Source organism: Oenanthe melanoleuca, chromosome 1 (assembly GCF_029582105.1).
Source record: "Oenanthe melanoleuca isolate GR-GAL-2019-014 chromosome 1, OMel1.0, whole genome shotgun sequence".
Classification (NCBI taxonomy): Eukaryota; Metazoa; Chordata; class Aves; order Passeriformes; family Muscicapidae; genus Oenanthe; species Oenanthe melanoleuca.
Genome location: NC_079333.1, coordinates 48,966,231 through 48,989,266, shown reverse-complemented (window position 1 = coordinate 48,989,266; position 23,036 = coordinate 48,966,231). Strand labels below are relative to the sequence as shown.

Sequence of the window (23,036 nt, the reverse complement as noted above, 5' to 3'; positions counted from 1 at the left end):
ACTTTAAAAGTGGGACAAGTAATTATCTCTTACATAATAAACCATCTGCATGGATATAATTAAACATTTGCTCAGTTGTATTTGATATTAAACCAGAAAAAGAATGTGGTTAAGCAGCATTTATCATGCAAAAGATGTCAAAATCAGCTGAAAATCCATCTATAATATTCTGGTTAGTTGCTAAGCTTTTGAAGGGGTCTTGAATAGATCTCAAATGTGATGCTGCATAACTCAGGTTGACATGGTAACATGCATAGTAAGGAAAATCTCAGCTTTATTATCAACTTCATTTTAATTCCCTCCCCTTTTCATATGCTCCCCTCAGTTTCTGGAGTAAATGTATCTTAAGAGTCTCTGATTGCAACTCATAATTATTTGTTGTAATTAAGATGGCATGCTAGTCTTTTATTTTGTAGGCTGCAGAATAGTAGCAGGTCTATGAAATGAATCCCTAGCAGTATTTTTTTAATGACCATGTTTAGTGCTGTTCTGAGAGGGATGATGTGTTTTTCTTGGGTAATGGGATGTTTGCTATATTCAGACATCTGGCAGCACTGTTCCTGAGGAAACAGGCAGAAATGAAAGTCAGGGTAGCTGCTCTTACAGACATAGGAGCTGTTAAGGGTCACTGACCACAGCCATAGGTCCTGAAGATTCTTGCTGAAAAGACAAGGCCAGAAGAGTCATAGCTTGGGAACACAGGTGAAAGAATGATAGAAGGGCAAAAAAGGACTCTGTAAGCCAGAGGCAAAAACAAGTTTGCAAAGAAAAAACTGAGACACAGTCAACACTGATATATTTGGATAAAACTGAGGCTTCATGGATGACTATCACAAAATTTTATGTCTTAAGTAATGTAAACAAATCTTTAGATTGTCAAAAAAAAAAAAAAAAAAAAAAGCTAAGAGCTTTATTTCTTCTGCAAAATAAATAATACTTTGTTTTTAACAAGGATTCACATCTTTGTACATTCCTTAAGTGTTTTCTGTGCAGGAGAGAGCAGTACAGACGGGGGTATGGTGTGGGATGTGTCTGGCACCTTATAGCATGTGACTGAGCAGAGGGAGGAAGGGAGGGAAGAAAGGAACTGCAGAGCTGAGATATCCCTGGGGAACACGATAGCCAGACCAGGAAAGCAAAGTGCAGCACTGCATGGATGCACGAGGGACAGACAAACAGAGAGGAGAGGCTGGACCTGCTTCACTGTGTGACACTTCACAGGCTACTGACTCGAACTCACCCAGTCCTTTTGGGAAAGTCAGGGGTGACAGAGCGCTTCAGCTCCAAGGCTGCTTGAGGGATAGCAGACCTGTGAGATTCCATAGAGGACAAATAAAGGCAGACTCAGAGTGACCAAAAAAAAGAGAAAAGCTTAGCTGAATCTTTCTCTGCAACCTTGACATTGGTTACTCTTCAACTCTCAAAATAACTTGCCCCTTAGAGAAGTGAGGTGTTACCACCACACCAGACAGCAGTGTTACAGACTGAGAAATGAGTGTTTGTCTCCTGGCTTTACAGGGAAAACTTGATTTATCAAAAAATTTTGATATCACTGTGAGAGATCTCTTACAAAGGAAATTTAATTAAAGAATTCAAAATACTTTAAAAGGAAGCTGACGAAAGAGAAGATCTTCCTTTTCTCTGATAATTGTGGAATTTACAAGGTTGAAAAATGGTTGAAACTAGTTTCTGTGGCAGCTTCTGGGTCCATGGAAGCATCACATATCTTCTTAATGTCTGATTCCTTCCACAATGGCACTCTAGAGCATACAAAACAAAACAAAACAAAACAAAACAAAACAAAACAAAACAACAGCCTTTTTTTAAACTTAGAAGTGGGTTTTCTGTTGTTTGGATAATTCTTAATGTAATAACTCTGATAAAATTAAACTGAGGGAAGAGAACAAGAATAATTGTTTGGAGGCAGTTTCCCCTAGGCCTACACCATCCAAAAATGAAGTAAGAAAAGACAAGTTTTAATGGCACTAGCTACTGCAACACCATCAATTAATTGTTAATCCTAAAGAAATGCTCTTTTTCCACAGTAACTTCCTGTATTGAAGCTTCACAAACATAAACTATGCATTATTTACGGTTCTTTAAAGCTTTAATGAGGTGTAATTCTGTTTATGTAAAACAACCTTTCTCATAAATTTTCAAGGGCTATTTTACACTAAACTTCTGTATACTAAAGCAAAATTAATTAGTTCTTCAAAACAGAGGACTCTGAATTTCACTTTCATGGCAATTTAGATTTGGCTTTGTTATTATCTAAGAGAATGTGGATTAACTTTCTTAATACCAATTTCCTTTCTATCAGCAATGATTTGAATGTAATCTTTAGATTTCCTTTTGACTTTTTTATGGTTATTAATGGTAACAGCATGTTTTTATCAAAATATGTCTGTAAAACTGTATGTGAGTTTATTTCACATTGACTGCACATATTTGCCAAGTTACCAAGAGTTATTGTTATAGGCCAAGAGTTATAGGCCACCCTATTCTCTTCTAGACCTCATTAATTTCCCCCCACAGGCATGGTTACCCTATAGACTACAATGGCTCTATTTATTATCAAAGGACTGAGCTGGCAATCCAGAGAATTTTAAAATTACAGAAAACATCAATCTATGACAGCCCAGAGCTTTTTGCCTTACATTTTTAACAAGTAATTCTATAATAGCAACTCTTAAATATATTTAATTTTGAATCACCCCAGATCATTGTCTTTTAGAGTGGCTGAGGATTTTTCAAGGTCAAGTTTTTGACAAATTTTGGGCTAATTCTGGTTTGGTGCAGTAGAGCTGGAGGTGCCTGGCACTGTCCAGAAGAGTAGTATGTTGAGCTGGTATCAGTTTTACATTGAGGTTTCTACAGCCTGAGTCCAGTTTTGGGCATTTAAATTCTTTCTCTGGGAGAACATGAGGAGACTGTCAGCTACATTTAGTTGCCTTCTCTATTTACTGGCTGTTTAGTTTTTCTCAGACAGTCTCCAAGTTTCATTTTTTTTTCCTTTGTATATGCTGATTTAGTTGTCTGTGCATCCCTGACACAATCTATGATGACTAGAATATTATACTTTGATTTGGTTTTACCTTAAACCACAAGAGTCACAATTACTCCATTAAAACACTGATAATTAAAACATTCTGCTCTGTCTGACACAAAACTTTTACTGCCTGTTTATTACCTTAGGTGTTTTAAGCAATATTTAGAATTTATATCTGTGATCATTTTGTTTGTCTTTTACCTGATTAAACTTACAGCATTACCCAACCTTATGGTAGCTAAGACTAGTCAAATCACAAGAGATATTATTAAAGAGCTTTTCTCAAGTCCTTATGTTTTAAATAATTTGGAAATAAAATTATTTCCTGCTCATTTCTCCTCTCTGAATGACCTGAGGTTTTCCCTGGTATTTCCTGTTTATGTCCCTCACACAGCCCTTAGGGACATGGGGCACACATTTGCTGATTACCTACCTGAGAAAGAGCTTACAGCTATCCCTCCCTCTCCTCACAAAATCCTGCCTGAACTACTCTGATATTCCAGCCCCCTTCTGATTGACAAGACCCACTTGGCAGAAATATATTATTTGGGGCTTTACTTCAAAAGTGCCAATAGTTGGTGAAGAATTTCACACTCTAAATTCATTTTAGAAGCAGCTCCTTTTTAAAAGTAATGTTTGCAAAAGTTGTATCCCAACCCTAGCCCCTCTAACCTATTTTTAAAATGCTGCTAATCAAAACTACCATATATGCTTATTCTTAGGTCATTTAAAAAAAAAAAAAAAAGTGCATTTATATTCATAAAACAGTCCAGCTGTCTCTCCAAATAAAAAAGACAGTCCTGAAATCTTCAGCCTAGAGCATGTGAATACCACTGAGATTGAGTTGAGGTTATTGTTAACATACATATTCTAAATTATTTAAATTGCCTCTGCTAAAGGTTATCAGTCAGAAAAGAATATCAATTCAGTTTAACTAGGTTAAACCTAAGACCAAGAAAAATTCTGACCCTACACTACACTTCAGAATTACTTTAATCCAGCTTTTTGGTAACCTGGAAAGGAAAAAAATTATAGGAAGAGTTTACTCAAATATATATCTTTCTATACTCCATGATGATGGAGAATATTAAAAGATGGATAGAGTTTGTTCACATGTAGGACTTTACCTGCCACATGCCATTATTATTTTATAATTTATAAATCCAAAAGACAGGGCTTTAGGTTTAATTTGGTAACCAATATGGGCAAATCAAATTAGCAAAACAGCTCTTTGAACGTGTCCTTACTCATATCTGAAATAATAATATCTGAAAGAAAAAAAAGAGCCATAAGTCTAAGAAGCCATGCTGATGATCTTTCATTGACATAGTTACAGCATTCAGGGAATATAAGAAAGTGAAATAAGATAACTTTCCAATACTGAATGTGTTCCCTTTACAATTAGACCTCTTTCCAGTGGACAAAGATGTAGAAATAACTTGATTGGTTTATCCAATGACCAGTGTGTAATTATATCTGCTCTATGTAAAGAGAATTAACTCCTGGTCTGCAGTTTAAAAAGAAGAATTTCTTGGAGAAGTCACTTACAAGAAAAGAAATGACAAAAAAAGTCTGTAACAGTGAATGATTTTACCAGAATCAAAAATCCAGTTGTGGAGTAAGAGAGAATACTGTCTGTTTTTAAACACAGCCTCAGTGAAGAGAAATACAGAAGGACAGATAATCTAGCAGAAACTTTTGTCCATTATTGTAAGTCTTTGACAAGTGAAGTAGCAATGACAAACATATGAGAAATTATCAGTGAGAAATTTTACAACCTGAAACACTAAGGAGCCAGAGGAATTATAAAAAATAAAATACTTTGACAAAAATAAAACCAAGCAAAATCACAGGGCTGTTATTAGAAGGTGAAATTCTCAATAACAACACAGAACAGACAGAAATATTAAACTAATATTTCTTCATAATATGGCCCCATCCGAGTCATGAATGCCATATGTTTTTGCCTAAAATAATGTAGCAATAATTTTTAGTGCATGAGTAGCTTAAAAAAAAATTATTACTGGTCTTTCTGAACAGTTAATGTTGCTATTCAATAAATTCTAGTATGTTAAGGATGCAATAAAAACATGGGTTACATTTGGACAACATAAAAAATACAATTTTATAGTTCTATCTATGCTGGAATCACTAGCAGGTAAAACAAATGGAGTCCTGATGCATGATGCAATCAATACCAAAAATGACTGTGTAATTAGTGACAATGAGCACGTCAAACTGAGCAGCTTTCTGGGTGAAGTTGTTGGATATGATTGATAAAGATGGCTGCATCTCTGTAAAGCAACAGACATCCAGCAGTATATCAACATAATTAGGTGACTAGCATTGCACAGAATCAGTGCAACACGTATTAATTAATTGTGAAATGGCTACGAGGCGGATCTACCAGTGTCAGTATAAACAGCTATCCACCATCCCTTGGGCAATTCCTGAGGAATCTGTAGAGTTCTGCTGCTTCTCATGAATGAGTTTTCCCTGCTGCTGGTGCCAGGGCTCCCAGCCCAGCCCAGCCCAGGCCAGTGCATGGCTGGTGCTGCTCCAGTTGCTCAGGTCCCAGCTGTTTGCTGAGCTGGGCACTCGTGGTGGCCTCAGCAGCAGTTCCCTTGGCCTGGCCTGGCGTCCTGAGAGCTGAGTGCCCCTCTGATGGGAAGTGGAGTGAGCTGTAAAGGCACCCTTGACACCGCTGCCGTGGGGGATTTCAGAAAACACTGTCCTCCACTCCTGCATAAATTCATGAGTGATCCGAAGAAATATTTAACAACATTAACGGTAACATTTTCAGATGACAAGAAACGCATAAAGTGCTAAATAATGCAAAGGAAAAACAGTTTTTCTGTAGGGAAATTGACATCCTTTAGTGAGCCAGGATCATTTGAACGTGCTTATTGAGACAGCTGAATGCAAGGTCATTCAGCAGGAACGAAGAATGTAGGTCACGTTTAGAAGGCTGGGGACTGTGTCCTGGAAAGTGGTGACTCTGAAAAGGATTTAGGGGTCACAGTGGTTAGCCAACTAAAGAGAAGCTCCCAGAACAATGTTCCAAGGCATTTGGTACAACCTTCGGATACAGGAGTGTTGGGTGGTGACATAACTGCACCTAATTCTACTTTGACAAAGGTGCTCAAAAATTACAAACATTCAGAAAAGCTCAAACTGTTGGAAGACTCTTAGATCTGAAAAACTTATTCAACACTAACAGAGATGAGAAGTCAAAGTTATTTATTTTATCCAAAGTGAAATGACTGTACTGTGGTTTATAAAGTTGCATTTACAGGGGTCTTAGAAATACACAATATTTCAAAGTCTGTCCAACAAGGAAAGACAATTGTCTATTAGGAAAACAGTATGCTTTGTTAACAGGATGATTCTATAACAGTTGAGATGTTTTATTCTGGCTTTTTTTCTATTTGGAATTGCATTGCTTTAATTCAAATGGAGAACAAACACAGGAAGAAAGGGTAAAGCATATTTTAAAGTGATTTAAAAATAAAAACATGGTAAGGATGCTTGACTGACTACACTATAGTGTTGGGTCTTCATGTTAGACACAAAACTTCAAATGAACAAAACAGCACATTTTAAAAGATACTTCCCTACTGGGTTTATGCTTCTGCCTTGATTTATACTGTATTCTTTTCTTTTGACCTTTTTTTTGATATAGTCAGAGTGAAGGTCTTTCTTGAACATCTGTGAAATATTTTGAACACTTAGGCTAGATGTAAATAATACATGTCAGAGAGATGTAAACACCAATGGGAGAAATAAATTATGTACGTGAATACAGAGCACTGTAGCTAAAGTAATGAGCTGAAACATAAGAAACTTCCATTAACCTGATCAGCAGAAAAAAATTCTTATCATTGGAGGAATTCAACTTTAAAGGGGTATTGCCTTTGGGGAGCAGAAGCCCCAAGACATTTAAATCAGACATTTAAAAGGAACTGAACAAAATAGCACTGACGAATAGAATAATTAAACAATAGTTAAAGAACACTCCTTTTTCAGGGCCATAATGGTATTTTCCATATCAAATCTTTGTGATTGCTTGTTTTTTCTAATCATTTAAGACTGTCATGAATATTTTATTTGATTGCTGACCTGCAAAAGAAGTGGTTTAAAGAATAAAGTTTTGTTATAAGAATTCTTTTATTCTTTTTCTTACCAGAATTCTTTTAATATTAGCTTCCATTCTCCCCCCACACATACCAAAGTTACCAATATCACTGGTATCTGTTTTGTCTAAGCACAGACCAATACATGCAAACCCAACAGACTAAAAAGCTGGTGAAATACTCAATGTGGACGTGCTCATTTTTAGGAACTTGCATCTGAAAAACAAAGTCTTTTATATAATAGTAAAATGACTCTGCACGTCATTGTCCATAGGGGAAGAGTTAAGCACCTTAGAACAAGATCCACAAAAGCTAAGCCAGGTGGTAAGAGCTGTGGACACAATTATACATTGAATTCTGACTCTTTGATGTTCAGGTATTTTAATACTATTACTCCTTTGAGCAGAGGTTTTTCTGAAGGCTTTAGGTACTCATTTCTCTTTCAAAAAGTAAGGAAAAATGTGTAGCCAGAAGACTCCTGTCTGCTCTGTTCTTTAGTGATTAAAAAACTCCTCCAGGATGATGAAGACAGGGCAACAATTCATTTTTCTCCCTCAGGGAATCTCCTGTCTCCTGAGAATCTACATGTGGACTTCTCCAGGGGAAAAAAAAGGGAGTGCTCCGTCCTCTTCTTCTTTTGAGCCTCTTACATTTTTTGTAGATGGAAAGCTTGGTTTGCCTTCAGACAGATTAAACAGGAGCCTCTATTCTGATTAAAGGTCTATCAAAGGGAGCAGGGTGCCCTGGGCTTAAGTCCCAGCTCCACTGATTGTCTCTGGATTTATGGATATAACACACATAAATTGTCCGGAGTACAGACACACCATAAAGACATCTTTTGTCCTTCCCAAATGAGTGCCACAACCACGAGGTTACAGACTAATTCCCTCTCTCTGATCTAATGCATTTTTAATTCTTTCAAAGTGGAGCAGCTCCAACAGAAGGGACAGACTGTGTTTTCTTCCCTTCCATGTCCCCCTGGACCATAGGCTGTTTACCTGACAAGCAGGAGAGAGCTGAAATCTTTGTTGCACAAAGGAGAGCAAACCAGATCCTTCACATGGAGAAGGATGTCACCAATGACATTTTTACATTAAAGTGAAGAATAAAAAGCCTATGAGGAGAAAACATCAAGTATGGCTGAATTTTTGTCTGGAGGTTGACTTAGCAAACGTGCTCCAAGACCTGATGGGCTCAGGTGTTGGGTGACTCTGTCAGATGAAGCCTTAAATGCCTTTGGCCCAATACATGTTCTGAGAAATGTCAGACTGGAAACTGTGGCATCTATGAAAGCTAGTCACCTCCAAGATCAGCTGTAACTAAGTGAGCAGTGTGAATAAAAATGGCTCCACTGACTTTAATACCAAAACTCCACATCAATTCCACCTTCAGCACCCAAACCGTGTCATGGGGCTTTGGGGTTCGGCGGGATTTCGCACTTCCTGCCCAGGCAAACCTCCTGGCAACGCCAACACACACATTTGCTAAAATGACTTCCCAAGGCGTTTTTCCGGCTCTGGACAGATGCCCCCTGGCCAGGCACAGCCCTGCCCCGGGCACAGACAGCTCCGACCGGGCACAGACAGCTCCGATCGGGCACAGACAGCTCTGATCGGGCACAGACAGCTCCGATGGGGCACGGGCAGCTCCGATGGGGCACAGACAGCTCTGATCGGGCACAGACAGCTCTGATCGGGGACGGGCAGCTCCGATCGGGCACGGGCAGCTCCGATCGGGCACGGGCAGCTCCGATCGGGCACGGGCAGCTCCGATGGGGCACAGATAGCTCCGATGGGGCACAGACAGCTCCGATGGGGCACAGACAGCTCCGATGGGGCACAGATAGCTCCGATGGGGCACAGGCAGCCCCGACCGGGCACGGGCGGATCCGATGGGGCACATCTCACCGGCCGGGCCGTGCCCCGGGGAGAGCCCACCGGGATGGTGCCCGATGGTGCCCGATGGTGCCGGCAGGGCTCGGCTGGCACCCGGCTCCTGCATCCCCGCAGCGCCGATGGAAGAGCGGGCCGGCACGGGCGGGAGAGAGGGGGAGACAGCGGCGGCGGCGCCGCCCTCTGGAGAGCGCCTGGGAGAGGCTGGTGTGAAGAGCCGCATTTCAATGAGGGCCGGGCTAATGCAAATCACTGCAACCCGCAGCAGCAGAAGAAAGGCGAAGCAGCTGCAGCCCGGGCTCCCCAGCAGCGCGCTACAGCCAGGGGAGGCGTAACAAAGGCAGCAGAGCCGCTCTCTGCGGCAGCTCCTGCGCCTACAGCCGGGTGGTCGCGGGGGGAGGGCGGGAGCCGCCGCTCTTTGGCCGCTTCCCATTCCGAGCCGCCGCCTTCCCTCCGCGCCCGGCCGGCAGGTCTGAGTGAGGAGGTGCCCGCCAGGCTGCGGACAGCAGGTAAGAGCCGGGGCCGGGGCTGGGGCCGGGGCTGTGCCTGCCCTGCCCCGTCCTGCGCGGGGCTGCGGCGTGCGGGGCGCCGGGGCGCGGTCGCCGGGCGGGCGCGGAGCGGAGCGGAGGATGCACCTGTGCCCATTGTGTGTGTGCGGCACCGCGGGTGCCGGGCTGCGGGAGCGGCCCCGGGGAGCGGCTCTGCCTTGCCGTGCCGTGCCGTGCCCTGCCGTGCCGTGCCCCGGCCGCTCGGGCACCCTGCGGGTCGCGCCGGTGCCTGGTGCCACCTCCAGAGCGATGGGGCGCTTCACACGCGGGTCCCCTTCCCCAGCAGAATAAACCCCATCTTTTGGCCAAGCCGCTGCCGCATGTGTCCGTGTTCCCCCATCAAACCCGCCGCCCTCCCCCCGTGGCTAGTGGTCATCCTGCTGCTTCGTCGCCGTGTGATCTGCGCTGGGTCACATCGCGGCGTGGTGTGGGCTTTTTTAATCAGCATGTGTGGTTTTTTTCCCGTGGAAATGCTCACCCACACCTGTATTATAAATAATTCTTTAACAGATGTTAGGGTGTGAAGTGTTGGCATGGTGGTTTTTCAGGGGCGTGTCTGTTCGTTTTTCCGTATCTGCCTGTATGAGGCTATATATTAATACACACAAACGGAAACATCGGATCAAATTGTTTAGGATTTCTTTGTCTGCTCTGACCTTGTGGTTTAAACACGCTTTTCTCTACATATCAGGACTGTGGAGCTAAAGGGGAGCTCTATTTCTGTTTTAAGGACATAGTTGGGAATTACAGACGCTATTGATAAAAGCATAAACGTGGAAGAAAGGACAGTGACTAGCACTTCTTCCTTCTCTCATCCAAAATTAATAAAGCTGAAAGAGTATATCACCGTCTAAACTTTTTTTAATTTTTTTTTTTTTTTTTTTGGTGGGGGGTGGTTGTATGTGACATTATTTGAGCAAAGAAAACCGCAGACCTAAGAAAAATCCATTTTTCTTGGCACGGGAATATCTTCAGAGATACAGTTTCTGTATTGAGCATTCTGGGATTGTTTAAATCTGAATAGCAGGTTCTCACTGGGATTGGATGTGAATTAAGATACCTGACAAAATTTTTATAACATGGAAGCAGTGGTGGTGTGTTCTCAATCCCAAGATGTGGCCACTAAGCTGTATTTTGCATTTAACCTATAGAGAAGCATCAGTGAAATGCCACAGCAAATGTTCTTGTTAATTTCACTGAAGTGGGGGATTAGTCTTTTTCTTTTCTATGTAAGAAAACACACACAGATACACTGTACTATGTGTAGGTACTTTTAAGGAATTTACAAGTATAAATCCTGCATTTATACATAAGCATGTGATCCTGTGTCAGTGTAACAAAGTCAGTTGTGACTGTAACCAAAGTAGGGTACATAATTTCCACTAGGGCCCCACATTTGCCTCAGGTGCTTGTGCCAGTCCGGCACATGGGCTGCTCTGAGAAGTTGCTGAGCACATCACCTACAGCTTTGCAGCATCAGGGTCCAGCTGTATGACCACTGGTTTAGTACAAACTTCTGCGAGCCAAAGAGCATCTGTAAATTTTTGTCTATTTCCTCCACTGTTCTACAGCTGGTTTGGATACGTCTTTTTTCTTTATGGTCACATCATTATGGGTGGTTGAAACAAAGCTAGTGCTTGCTGTTTTTGTCTTTTTATTGGAAATCAATGAGAGAGGCCACTTCTAAATTAGGTCTATGTATCTGTGCTATAAATAAACTTACAGTGCTTTACTGTTCTGCAGACAACTGCAAATCTAGGTGGCTCCTAAATGAAAATGAATATATTTTGAACATAATGATCTTTTGATTATTCTATTTTTTATTTTATATTTTTATATCTTCCATTTGTGAAGATTAATGTACATTTTGTATTATTTAATCTTGTATTGGTTGTCAAAAAAGAACAGAAGTATTTGTCTCCTTGATTTTATTTCATAACATGTGAGCTTCTGTTTATGTAAACTGTATTGAACAACTGGGATTGTTTTGGTCGGGGCTGACGAGTGTTTCTCACTGTCAAACATGGGAGACACTAATTGCTGATTTGCTCAATGACACTGATTTTATCAGTCCTCTAGTGATGGCAAAAGAAGCTGTTGGCCTTAATCAATTAGAATATTAGGCTTAGAATATTAATAATACATCTTGCAAGACATAGAGCACTGAAGTAGCTTGCTCATTGAAAAACAGTGTCTCCCTCTAATCTATTTTTTCTTTAAATTCATGCCAGTTCAGCCCTTCTATTGGTTCAGGGTGTTTAAAGCATTTGTGCAAGGACAACTCAAGTAATTTATTACAAAGCTTAGGCTGTGAGGAAACCAATGGTTGGAGTATGCAGGTAGTTTTTAACATTAGGATTGACCCACTGTGTGTGACACTCCTGATTCTCATTGCCAACCAGTCAGATCTATTCCTCTGAAAATTTCTTGATTGCTTAGTTGTTGGCAACTGGCAGCCCTCCTGAAACAACACCTCTTGAGATCACAGTTGGAACCAAGAGCTTAGTGGGGGCAAACAGTCAAGAAGGCAGATGAGACTCAAATAGCACCTGAATATAACATGAGAAAAAGTAGAAAGCTGATGCATTTGTTCCTTTTTTCCATTAGGTCAACTTTGTCACCTCATTTTCCGAGATAGTGGAATTGAGCAAACACTTCTCAGTGTTTGCATATCATTAGCATTTGGGTTCATGAATGATGTTGTCATGATGTCTAACTTACATATAGTTCTTATGGCATGGCAAGAGGCTTATGAGTAAAATGGCCATGTGGATGTGTCAGATGATTTTATTCAAACATTTTTCTCCACCTAAAAAGTAGTCTTCTATAAGAACAACGTATAGAACAGGAAGTCATAAACAGAGCTCCCTTAAAACTTTTTCTCTCCTCTTGTGCATTCTTTAGGTTGAACTTCCAGGATGTCCCTTGGGAGAGATATGGAGCTGGAGCATTTTGACGAGCGCGACAAGGCGCAGCGGTACGGCAGAGGGTCCCGGGTGAACGGCTTGCCCAGCCCTACCCACAGTGCCCACTGCAGCTTTTACCGAACCCGCACCCTGCAGACCCTGAGCTCGGAGAAGAAAGCCAAGAAAGTCCGTTTCTACCGCAATGGAGACCGCTATTTCAAAGGGATTGTGTACGCCATCTCCCCGGACCGCTTCAGGTCCTTCGAGGCGCTCCTGGCCGACCTGACCCGAACTCTGTCCGACAATGTGAACCTGCCCCAGGGAGTGAGAACCATCTACACAATCGATGGCTCCAAGAAGATTTCCTCCTTGGACCAGCTAGTAGAAGGTGAGCAGTAACATCTGGAGGTGTAAAGTTAAGTTTGAGTCAGCCTTTTGTCTAATCTGTTAAGTTTTCAAAAAGAGGCAATTGTATTCTTATTGATAAAGGAAGGATTTTCAGTGGTGTGAGTAGAACTGTGAATATCTTAATTGATGCCTTGAAATATTGTTGCCTTGCTGCTTATTTCCTTCTGGTTTCACATATCTAACCTATTCCTTTCAACAGTGTTGATAGTCCTAGATCCTGAAGATTGCATCTAATCCTTGTTTTCATAAAGATGCATGGTCAAGTACCAATGAGAGTTTAACCCATTGGTGTGTGTTAAACTTCAAAAGGTCTGTGGTGCTAATGAAACCTATGTGAAATTCAGTTCAGATGTTTTTGGTTTTTGAAGTCTGTGAAGCCTAGTGAAGAGGTCTATCTATTCTCTACAGGTAAATGTGCTTTAAGTAAAATACTAGTATCTCACTGAGTGGCATAAATGTCCACAACCTGTTAAAAGCATAATATTGTAGCCATGATTCAGCTGGGGTAGATTGTAAACTTTTTTCCTCTGTAGTGTATCATTTTTCCCCAGTCACAGAATTGCTACAGTTGAAAAAGACCTCTTACATCACTGAGTCCAACCATTAACTCAGAACTGCTAAGGCCACCACTAAATCATGTCCCTCAGTGTTACATCTGCACATCTTAAAATCTTACAGGGATGGCCTGTTCCAGTGCTTGACAGCCCTTTCCACGAAGAATTTTTTCCTAATACCCAGTCTAGTCCTGCTCTGGCACTAGTCAAGGCCTTTCCTCTTGTCTTATTGCTTGTTACTTGTGAGGAAAGGACCAACACCCACCTTGCTACAACCTCATGTACCTGCAGTACAAATCATCACAAGTGATTTGAACTGACAATTCTTGTTCACTGTGAAATGTCAGACATGCCAGTCATTAACTTGCCCATTGAGAAGAAATTTGTCACTCCTTCAGTGATAGTTCTATTGCCAAAAGAAGCTGTCAGCATTAATCTATTTGAATATTAAACTTAAAAATTAATAGTACTTTTCAGAAATTTTACTGATAGCTAAAGTAACTTTTCCAATATGAAGTGCTTCTTGGCTGCAGTGGGTTTCTAGTGTAAAACATCAGAAAGTACAGAGTGTGAAGGCATTGACTATCACATGGCCATAAATGAGAGTGTTTCTTGCCTGTGAAATTTAAATGCAGGTGTTTGATTGTGTTCCAAGAAAATAAAGGTGGAGTCATTTGTTCATTTTTGCTTCCATCCTACCTCTGGCCCCATGGACAGGCCACTAAAGAATGAATAGATAGCCACCAGATAGCCAATTTAGAGTTGTAACAGAGGTTGTAGTTTCTGTGGTTTCCATTTCTAGTACCAGGTGAGAGAACTTGCAATATCAGGATGTAATGAGTTGATCAGAAGAAGGCTAATATGGAAAGAGAAGAATAAAAGGGTAATGCCAAGTGCAGCTCTTGATAGAAGAGCACGGCTCTGCATAGCAAGTGTTCAGCCACCATTGGGCTGTCTCCTTTTTGTGTCATAGCACAGGAAAGCTTTTTAAGTGTGAGAACCTGATATTCTTGATAATCTTCCTAGTGTAAAAAGGAAAGTAGGGGACAACATGAAGATGCTCCAGAAAGAAAATTGAAGAGATGGGATTGTCTGTCTTAGCAACAGGTTTGGGGGTTAGGACCAGAGGTGTAGTGAAATTGAAAGGAAACTGGTCTTAGGAGCAATGTTATCAATTTTGGGGGACAGTTAAAACTATATTTGTCAGGACAGGATTTAATTGCTAGAGAAAATCAATTTCTGGGAAGAAAGTCCAATATTAATCAACATCTGTTTAAAAGTGGTCTTTGTGCATTTGCTTGTTTGATTGGTATGCTCAACAAGAAACAAGTCTCATTGATGTTAATGTTGATTTGCACAGTCCTTTCGCAGCCAGTCAGAACCAGTTTTGAAAATAAAGAACTGAGTTCAGAAATAATTCCAGCAACCTGTAAGATTGGTTTATTTTGGCATCCTAGTGAAGAATAATACCAGTTATTAACCAGTCAGTCAAAATGAATGACAGTGAAAGAGCCTAGGTTCATTTTAAAGAAGGCATTTGGGATTCCTTTTCGTCCTGTGGGACTTTATTCCTTACCCTTTCAATGAATACATCTTCCCTTCCTGGTATAGTTCAAGGAGAACAATCTTGTTTTCTTGTCCCATTAAGACTGTGGGATATATAGAAGTCAGTCTTTGTGTGGAAGAAGAGAGCTACATCCTCATTCTATCTGAAAAGGGGCTTCTATTTATTTGTATAAAACTGCAGGGTGGGTTGTTTCTCTTGCAGAACTTCACAGTGGAGCACGGGTTCATATATTATTAGCTCAGTGGTGGTTTTTGCATAAGCTCCTTCCACTCTTTACTATACAAATTTATTAGAGTTTGGCTCGTCTGGTACAGCATTAATTAGCTTGAAGCTGTGCTTTGTGTTTAAATAGCTGGAAAATCACTTGATTTTTGCCTCTTGCCAAATGACATTTGTGCTCCAACTACTGAAATATGAAGCATTGCTTTCTTCATGGTGAGACTATTCCCTTCCTGTGTGAATTCAATTAATTTGTGGCTGTTCTGAATTTACATGATGGGGGGGAAGGCATTGATTTGGTGATTGCAATGTAAAGCAAATGTACAAAGCCTTGATTTTTGGAGTTGGTTTTTGCCTTTATGCCTGTGAGGAAGTTCCTGCACTCTTACCTTCTCATGCGATACATAAAGGCAGAGAGGCTCTTAGGGGAAATGAGATAGCAGCCACTGTCTTTCATCCCAGAGCTAAATACACAGAACTGCATGAAAGGCAGTCCCAAAGGAAAAAGATTGCAAAAGAGCTGTTTTGCTTCAGTTATATTTCGTTTCATTCTGCACACAGTTCGGAGCTGGCATGGCTGTGTGCTGGCGTTGTAGATTATTTTGATAGGCATGGACATGTTTTCTCTTCATTTGAAGGTAATGACATCCCTGGGTGTGGGGGTTTTGTGGGCTCTATGGTTCAATTGATTTTGGTATTTTGTTTTTATTTCCCCCCCATCTTTTTGTTTGGTTGTTTCTTGTTTTTCTTAAGACTTACACATGTGAGATTTGTTGGATTTTGATAACAAGGGGTACGTACTGTTGTAAAAAGTTACATGGTCTGTAACTTTTGCCACCCTACATGAAGGAAGCAATGCAATGGATTCAGGTTCCTGCTTTGTGTCAGCCCCGATGTTAGGACCCTCTTACATTTAAAGAATGGATTCTGAATGTGACATGACTTTATTCCCTTGGCGTGATGAGCAATCAAAGCCTGTAGAAACAATAAAGATGAAGTTGCTCTTGAAGGCTAAATTTCTTAGCTGTAAAGGAAGTTTCAGGAAAGGGCTTTGCTTCTCCAGAATGGTATCATCCTTAAAGCTGAAGGTGGTGGGGTCTTACCCTGAAAATAATCAATGAACTTTGCAAGGTAATTCTGCAACAAAGAATATTTGCAGTTTTTACTCCTGGGGTCCTGCTATGTGGAACAAAGACCACAGAATCAATCCATAGCCAGAACTGCATCCCTTTCTCATTAATTTTTATTATAATATTGTCTTAGAGTCTTGGATATGAATCAGAATTGATTGTTTTAGGTTTCTACCATACCTACCACAAAGTTAACCCTGGAGCTGAGAACTGGCAGTCAAAGACCAGCCAAAATCCCCAGACCACAAGGTTGAGAGCATACTGGGAAGCAGTTTTGTCACATGTCAATATTGGGTGCCCTGCCAAACTGATTCTAAAGGCTTCTATCTGTGTGTGCATGTTTTGTGTAGGCATAATGGCTAAAACAGTTTTAAGGAATAATCTGAAAAAGAAAAATGAATGCCTCTCAGGGATTATCTCAGAGCTGGAAATCTTGTTGAAGGAGCAGTTTGAAAGGATGCAGAAATACCAGCTTTAAAACCCAGTAATAGCTGTAACCAGCTAATGACTCCTGGGAGAGGAGAACCTTGCTGCAGGGCAGGGGAGGATGCTGGGTCACACGAGGACTGTGGAAGGCTCTCGTGATGGAGGCAGGCAGATTGTGCTCAGAGCAGCAGAGAAGCTGCCTGCCAGCAGAGGGTTCAAAAGGCAGCATCTCCTTGCTGAACTGATGGGCTGCAAGTGTTCCTCACTTGTTTTGTGTATGGGTCTTGCTACTCCTATGTCACCTCATTTCTTGTACTCCAGTTTCTCCCTCTCCTTCCCAGTATTCCTGCTGCCTTCTTGACGCTGCCAGCCACTCAGGTGTTGTTGGTGAGAAGCTCAGCCAGGCCAGGATTGATTGTAGGGATTGATTGATGTGGTCTCTGATGCTCTCTAGAGCTAATGGCTTTTTTCTTCTCAATCATGCCTACCTCAGCAGTTGGGAATTGATGGGCTGGAGAGATTTATATGCATGTGTAATGTGCTATCAAAATAATAATAGTAAAGTATCTGTTTAAATGTTTGTAGAACTGAATCTATGTGGACATTTGTTTGTAGGATTAAATTTACACTGGATATTTACCATGGACTTGATCCAGGGCTATCAAATTTAGGGAAACTTGGACTGAATCCTGTGGCAGAAATGGCTGCAATCCTTATATTGTTTAATAAACAAACAGCTGAATGGTCCTGTTGCATAAAATAGTAGAGGGTTGTTCTGACTGTTTATTTGATTATTTTATTCATCCATTAGCCACTTAATTTTCTTTATGTCTTGCTTAAGAGCTTATTAGAAGTCCATGTGGTTTCTTATTCTAGGTGCTTGACATTGTTTTTGGTGGGGTGTTTTTTTAAACTGTGTACAGTGTCTATCTTACTTGTAATAAGAAACAATTTGAAAATTTTTGAAATCTGAGGGGGAAGAGGAAGTATTTTTATTTGGCTTTTGATCGGGAAGAAAAGAACTTTTCAGTCTAAACTGAGAAGAAATAAAGCTTGTGAAGGGAAGTCCTTTCAAAGGTCAGTGGAGATCTGATTTAAAGTTTCTGGTGCATCTGATTGCTAGGTGAACATGTGTAGGTCAGATTTATTTCCTGTAGAAGCTCCATCTCTTTTGCACTGTTGCATTTTTTCAGACCCTGCAGAAAGACAAGGCAGCAGCAATGTAGTTAAAGTAGGTTATTGTTCTATTAACTAACACATTTGGGAGCTATCAAATATCAGTAATTTATTTGATTCAGGTCATCTTCCTTTTGCAATCTGCTCTGTGTGGTGAGGCACAGTCAGAATTTTTGTCCTTTCTTCTGAGAGATTGAGATTCTGTCTTTTGTGTGTATAAAATCAAAGGGTAGAAGTGAAGAAATGCAGGTATGCCTAGGCATGGAGTGCTGGGAGTGTTAGTCCCTTCCCCATCCTCTTAAAATATTTTTTGCCCTATCTGTTGGGGAAATAGATCCCAATAAATCACTGCTAGTTAATAAATTAACTTTACATTCCTACTACATGCTGTACTCCAAGGAATCAACACTGTATTCCATAAATTGGTGAGTCCTGACCTCCACAAAGGTCACCCTCTGCTTGTGTGATTCAAACATGTTCTCTCTTCCTTCTCCAGGGTTTCCACCTAAGATCAGCTGGCTTCCTCATTAAGCTGTTTTAGGCCAAGTCACCTTAAGCACAGAAAAGCAACACAAAAAATGGCTTTTAAGAAATGGTCATTCTTATAGGGAGAATATCAGCAAGCTGAAGAAGACAAACTAACTGCTAATATCAATGTGGAAAACAGGGAGACCCTTGCATCATGAAAGTTCCAGTACTTATGTGCAGTGATTCAATGTTCCTTTGCAAACACTTTGTACACACAGATATTATTTTTAAAGATGTTCAATAAGTGAAGCATGTCTTGAAATTCTGTCATGATCTGTAAGAACTATCATCCAATCTCTGATAGGTCAGCTGCATTGAATTTTGACAGATGTGTAACTGCAGGTAACAGGTTGGTTTTTTTGTTTGTTGGTTTTTAAACATAAACAATGTTTTGGGATCTGCCCTTCTACATGATTAGCTTTCTGATTAATTTCTCAATGCTAAGATTTATTTTATTGTTCCATGTGAATAAGAAAATAAATCCTGAATGTTGAGCATTTATATAAATTAGATTGTAGAGTCAGTTTTTTTGAAACTGACCAACAAGTGCTGTTCATCACTTTTGAATGGTTGCAGTGGTTTTATTTGCACTGTTGCGGTGAAGAGGCTCTCAGGAAAGGGATACTTTTTAAGGTGTAGCAATCATTTTTTTTCTTAGATGCCAGGTCTCCCAAAGCTGCCGGGTATTCCCCTTTTCCTAATGGCTATTGATACTGTGATCAAGAGTCAAAATTCCATTAGTGATGTATGAAACAATTGCTCCCCTCTCCTGGGGAGCTGCAATCAAATTGACACTTTTAAATGGGTTGTGTTGTCTGCGCCCTTTGCTTAATCCAGTTTCTTCAAAGAATCCTTCTCAACACTTGTTCTGTTAGGAAACTAATGCCTGGAGATTGTTATTTTCTTCTTCCATCTGCCAGTTTCTCAAAGCTGATGATGAGGAAGCAATATCTAAAGCAGGATATGGATTATTGGACTTTTAATTCATGCCCCTTGTAAAACTTCTTTACAGTCTTCTCTCCTGAAGGTACTGGTGAAAAAGAAAAGAATAAAAATCTAGGTGAAGACATTTTGTCCTTTTCTTTGAGATTTCCTCTGCATACAAACACCAGAGGTGCTAGAGATTTTTATTCTTACAGGCCTGACCCTTAGGAGCAGCATGCATGAAAATTGTATTCCCTGGCTAGCATCTAAAATAGCTTTAAATAACAACCTTATGGGAGAAGTATCTGTATTTCTGTTAATGTATATAAAATAGTTCTTACCAAAGATGTTTCATCTTAGAAGGCCTTGGATTCTGCACCTCCAAGGTGTTCTGTAGCTAAATATGAGCCTCTTGAAGGGAAAAAAATATCTTGGTGTAAATATTATACTGATGTAATATGATACTGTTGGAAATGAGGAAAGGGCAAAAATCCTTAGGTTCAAACAATCCCAAACCTTCAGTGATTCTGTTGGTCCTTTTTAAATGATCATTCATACAAATTTAGCTTTGTAATGAAGAGCTGATGTGCAGTTAAATGCTGCAAGGAATACATCTGACCTTTAAATGTAGCTGATATCAAAAATCATGTGGAACACTGTGCTTTCAAGAAGGGGAACCAAAAGAGTTCTTAATAAATTAAATGTAAATCTTCTGAGTACACTGTGTATCGACATTTATTTATGGGCCTGTCCTTTGAGGAGTGAGTTTTAATTTGAAGGTTTGATTTTAAATAAATGTTATTTTGTGCAACTGAAGTGAACGATTTCACTTTATAGGACTGAACCTGAAAACACACATTTGTATCCCTTGTCAAACCAAAAAGAGGTTGCTGGTGGATTTTACACCTTACAGCAAACATAAGTGTAGACAAGAATAAATTTTGCTTAAAAATTTATAAAATAGACTTCTGCAAGTTATTTTATAGAGCAGGTATTTATTGAATTGAAAGCAGTCCTACTCATAGTAGGATTTCTTTTTTCCCTTAAAACTTGTTAATTTTGTGGATGTGGCTCTGTGGATGCATTCTGACCTGGCAGTAACTGAGTAGTTTGTGCTGGAACAATTAGGCAGGGACATGGATAAAAGAGAACCTGCTCTGTTTGACCACTCATTACTGTAGCTGAGCCTTTCTGTTCTGATGTTTCCATATCCATATTTATCTACCTTGTGTATATGCAGTGGCTAAAAGGAAGAGCCTGCCTTTATCCAAGCCTCAAGTCCCAATGTTCCCTGCCTCCATTTCTAAATGTGATGACTCTGTATCTTGCCTGCATTCCTTGCATGCTGTAATATCTGTGGAATTGGGTTGGGTGCCTTGAAACCTTAAAATTTCTGTTCAGAAGTAATTTTTTAATACTTACTCATCTTTTAATGATTGAACAGTGAGTCCTCTTTCCTTAGGGGTAGGAGTCATTAGAAATATCCTTGGTTCTTACATTTTTTTTTTTTGGCATAGGAGGTGCAGCACTGAGTTTTGTTCTGGTTGTGTTACCCTGGGCTAAATTTCTGACATGAAGGCTTCTGTGCTGTTAGCATACAGTGAACTCTTGAACCCAGAAGAACTAAAACATCTCAGATGTCTCTGTGGTATTGTTCAGGATAGGATATTGCATTATTTTTGATTTAACTGCAGGCTGCCAGAAGGCTGGATCTAGTGTTGGTTTCTTCGAGTTTGTTTTTTTTTTTGGCTTGTTTGTTTTCCCCCAGACAGGATGAAGTGGATCAGCTTGATGTTGCAAAATTAGTAGTGTCTTTGGTATGTTCAGTCAGATCACTGAGCTGATTCAGCTCATCCAGTGCTACTACCAGCACAGCCACAGGCTCAAGCTCTAGGGAGGGTTTGGGAGGATGCAAGCAAGTGTTCCTTACACAGCAGCCTTCAGCTGGACTGGATTCAGGTGCTCATCTACAGGGTACTGGGTTTTCTGGCTGATTTCTAGCTCCCCAGAAGTTGTGTGGGTGTGGTATTTGCAAAAATATTTTACTTCAGATAATGCTTCAACAGAAAGAGGAACTAATAGCCACTATTTTTCTTTTAAGGATGGTAAATTTGTTGTGATGAAAGGTCTGTAATTGCTACTCTTTTTCTTCATTTCCCCACATATTATATATTTAGTCAGTAAAAAATACAGGGAGGTTTCTTGTCTATACACATCCTGAGTTTATGATGCCTAAAGCTTTAAAAAAAATCAGATGTTAGCAAATTTCCATGACACTTTAATCCACCTTTTATAAAAAGTTATTTGTAGCCTATATTTTTTGTCATATTTCATAGTATTTCCTCTGAAGTACTTGGGACGTGCTGTTTTTTTAGGAATGGGCCACTTAAGCATGAAGGAGAGAGTACTGTGATAATGTGCTGGGGCTGGGCAGCTGGTGAAATACAAACACTGCTTACTGTGTTTACTGACAGCAGTGATCCCCACTGCAAATAGTGTTTTCTGATAAGAAAACTGCTGCTTTCAAGGGTTTTTGTAACAGCATTTCTTGAACAGTTAGCTGAAGAGTGATCTTTAAAAGATCACTGATTTTGTAGTAAGTAGCAGCTGAGAAGGGAGGAGATCAATATTTATGCACTGTAGATCAAGAATGACAAGAATAATATTTAATAATTTGAGAAGGATTTGATTTTACATTTTCCTGCATTTTCCTTTTCTCCTTCCCTCTCCAATCTGACTTGCTGGACTTCTGCTTTTGTTTCCACAGGGGAAAGTTATGTATGTGGTTCCATAGAACCCTTCAAGAAGCTGGAGTACACCAAGAATGTAAACCCAAACTGGTCAGTGAATGTTAAGACAACTTCTACTTCTCGTTCAGTGCCATCTCTTGCCACTGCTAAGGGAGGTACTCCAGATACAAAAGAGAATAAGGATTTCATTAGGCCTAAACTGGTCACCATCATCAGGAGCGGGGTGAAGCCACGGAAAGCAGTCCGGATTCTGCTCAACAAGAAGACAGCCCATTCCTTTGAACAGGTTCTTACTGACATAACTGATGCCATCAAGCTGGATTCAGGGGTGGTGAAACGTTTGTACACACTAGATGGAAAGCAGGTAAGAATTTTCATGATGACCTTTCTCAGCATGTAGAAAATGTTGTTTTCCAAAAAGAAAAGGATAGGACATCAGCAGAAAAGAGTCCCATTAACTCTGGAACATACAGACAGATATACTGCTTGGGGTGTACCTGAGATCTCTGAGCAGCTCAGGAACACCATGAAGCATTACTTGGCCTTGGTGATGGTCTTGCCATTTGTGATAAATAACAGCTCTAAATCAGTTTAGTTGAAAGTGTGATGTGGTTTTGGCTCTGCACGCCAGAAACGTAGGATGAAGGATGTCACTTAAGAGAAGATCATCTTGTTAACTTGTTTCAGCTTTTTCTTGCAGCAGTTTTATGAGTCATTGTACTTGGCTTTCCTAAACTGTAAGAACAAACAGTGAGGATGCATTTCACCATGATAAATGCAGACCTACTGCTCTCCAGAGTGACTAAATGATGAATCTTATTGCACC

General features: G+C 40.4%; 1 protein-coding gene across 3 annotated transcripts in view; it reads left to right on the top strand.

The window, feature by feature from the left end:
• Positions 1–9,252: 9,252 nt before the first annotated feature.
• Positions 9,253–23,036, top strand: part of DCLK1 (doublecortin like kinase 1) — a 224,244-nt gene continuing 210,460 nt past the window's right edge. For 2 of the 3 annotated variants that reach the window (XM_056497829.1, XM_056497838.1), the window contains exons 1-3: positions 9,253–9,583; positions 12,527–12,916; positions 22,228–22,574. In XM_056497829.1, coding sequence (XP_056353804.1) covers positions 12,541–12,916; positions 22,228–22,574 — 723 coding nt within the window. In that variant the 5' untranslated portion in view covers positions 9,253–9,583; positions 12,527–12,540. The remainder of the gene's footprint in view (positions 9,584–12,526; positions 12,917–22,227; positions 22,575–23,036) is intronic. The other variant, XM_056497862.1, reaches the window with a different exon arrangement.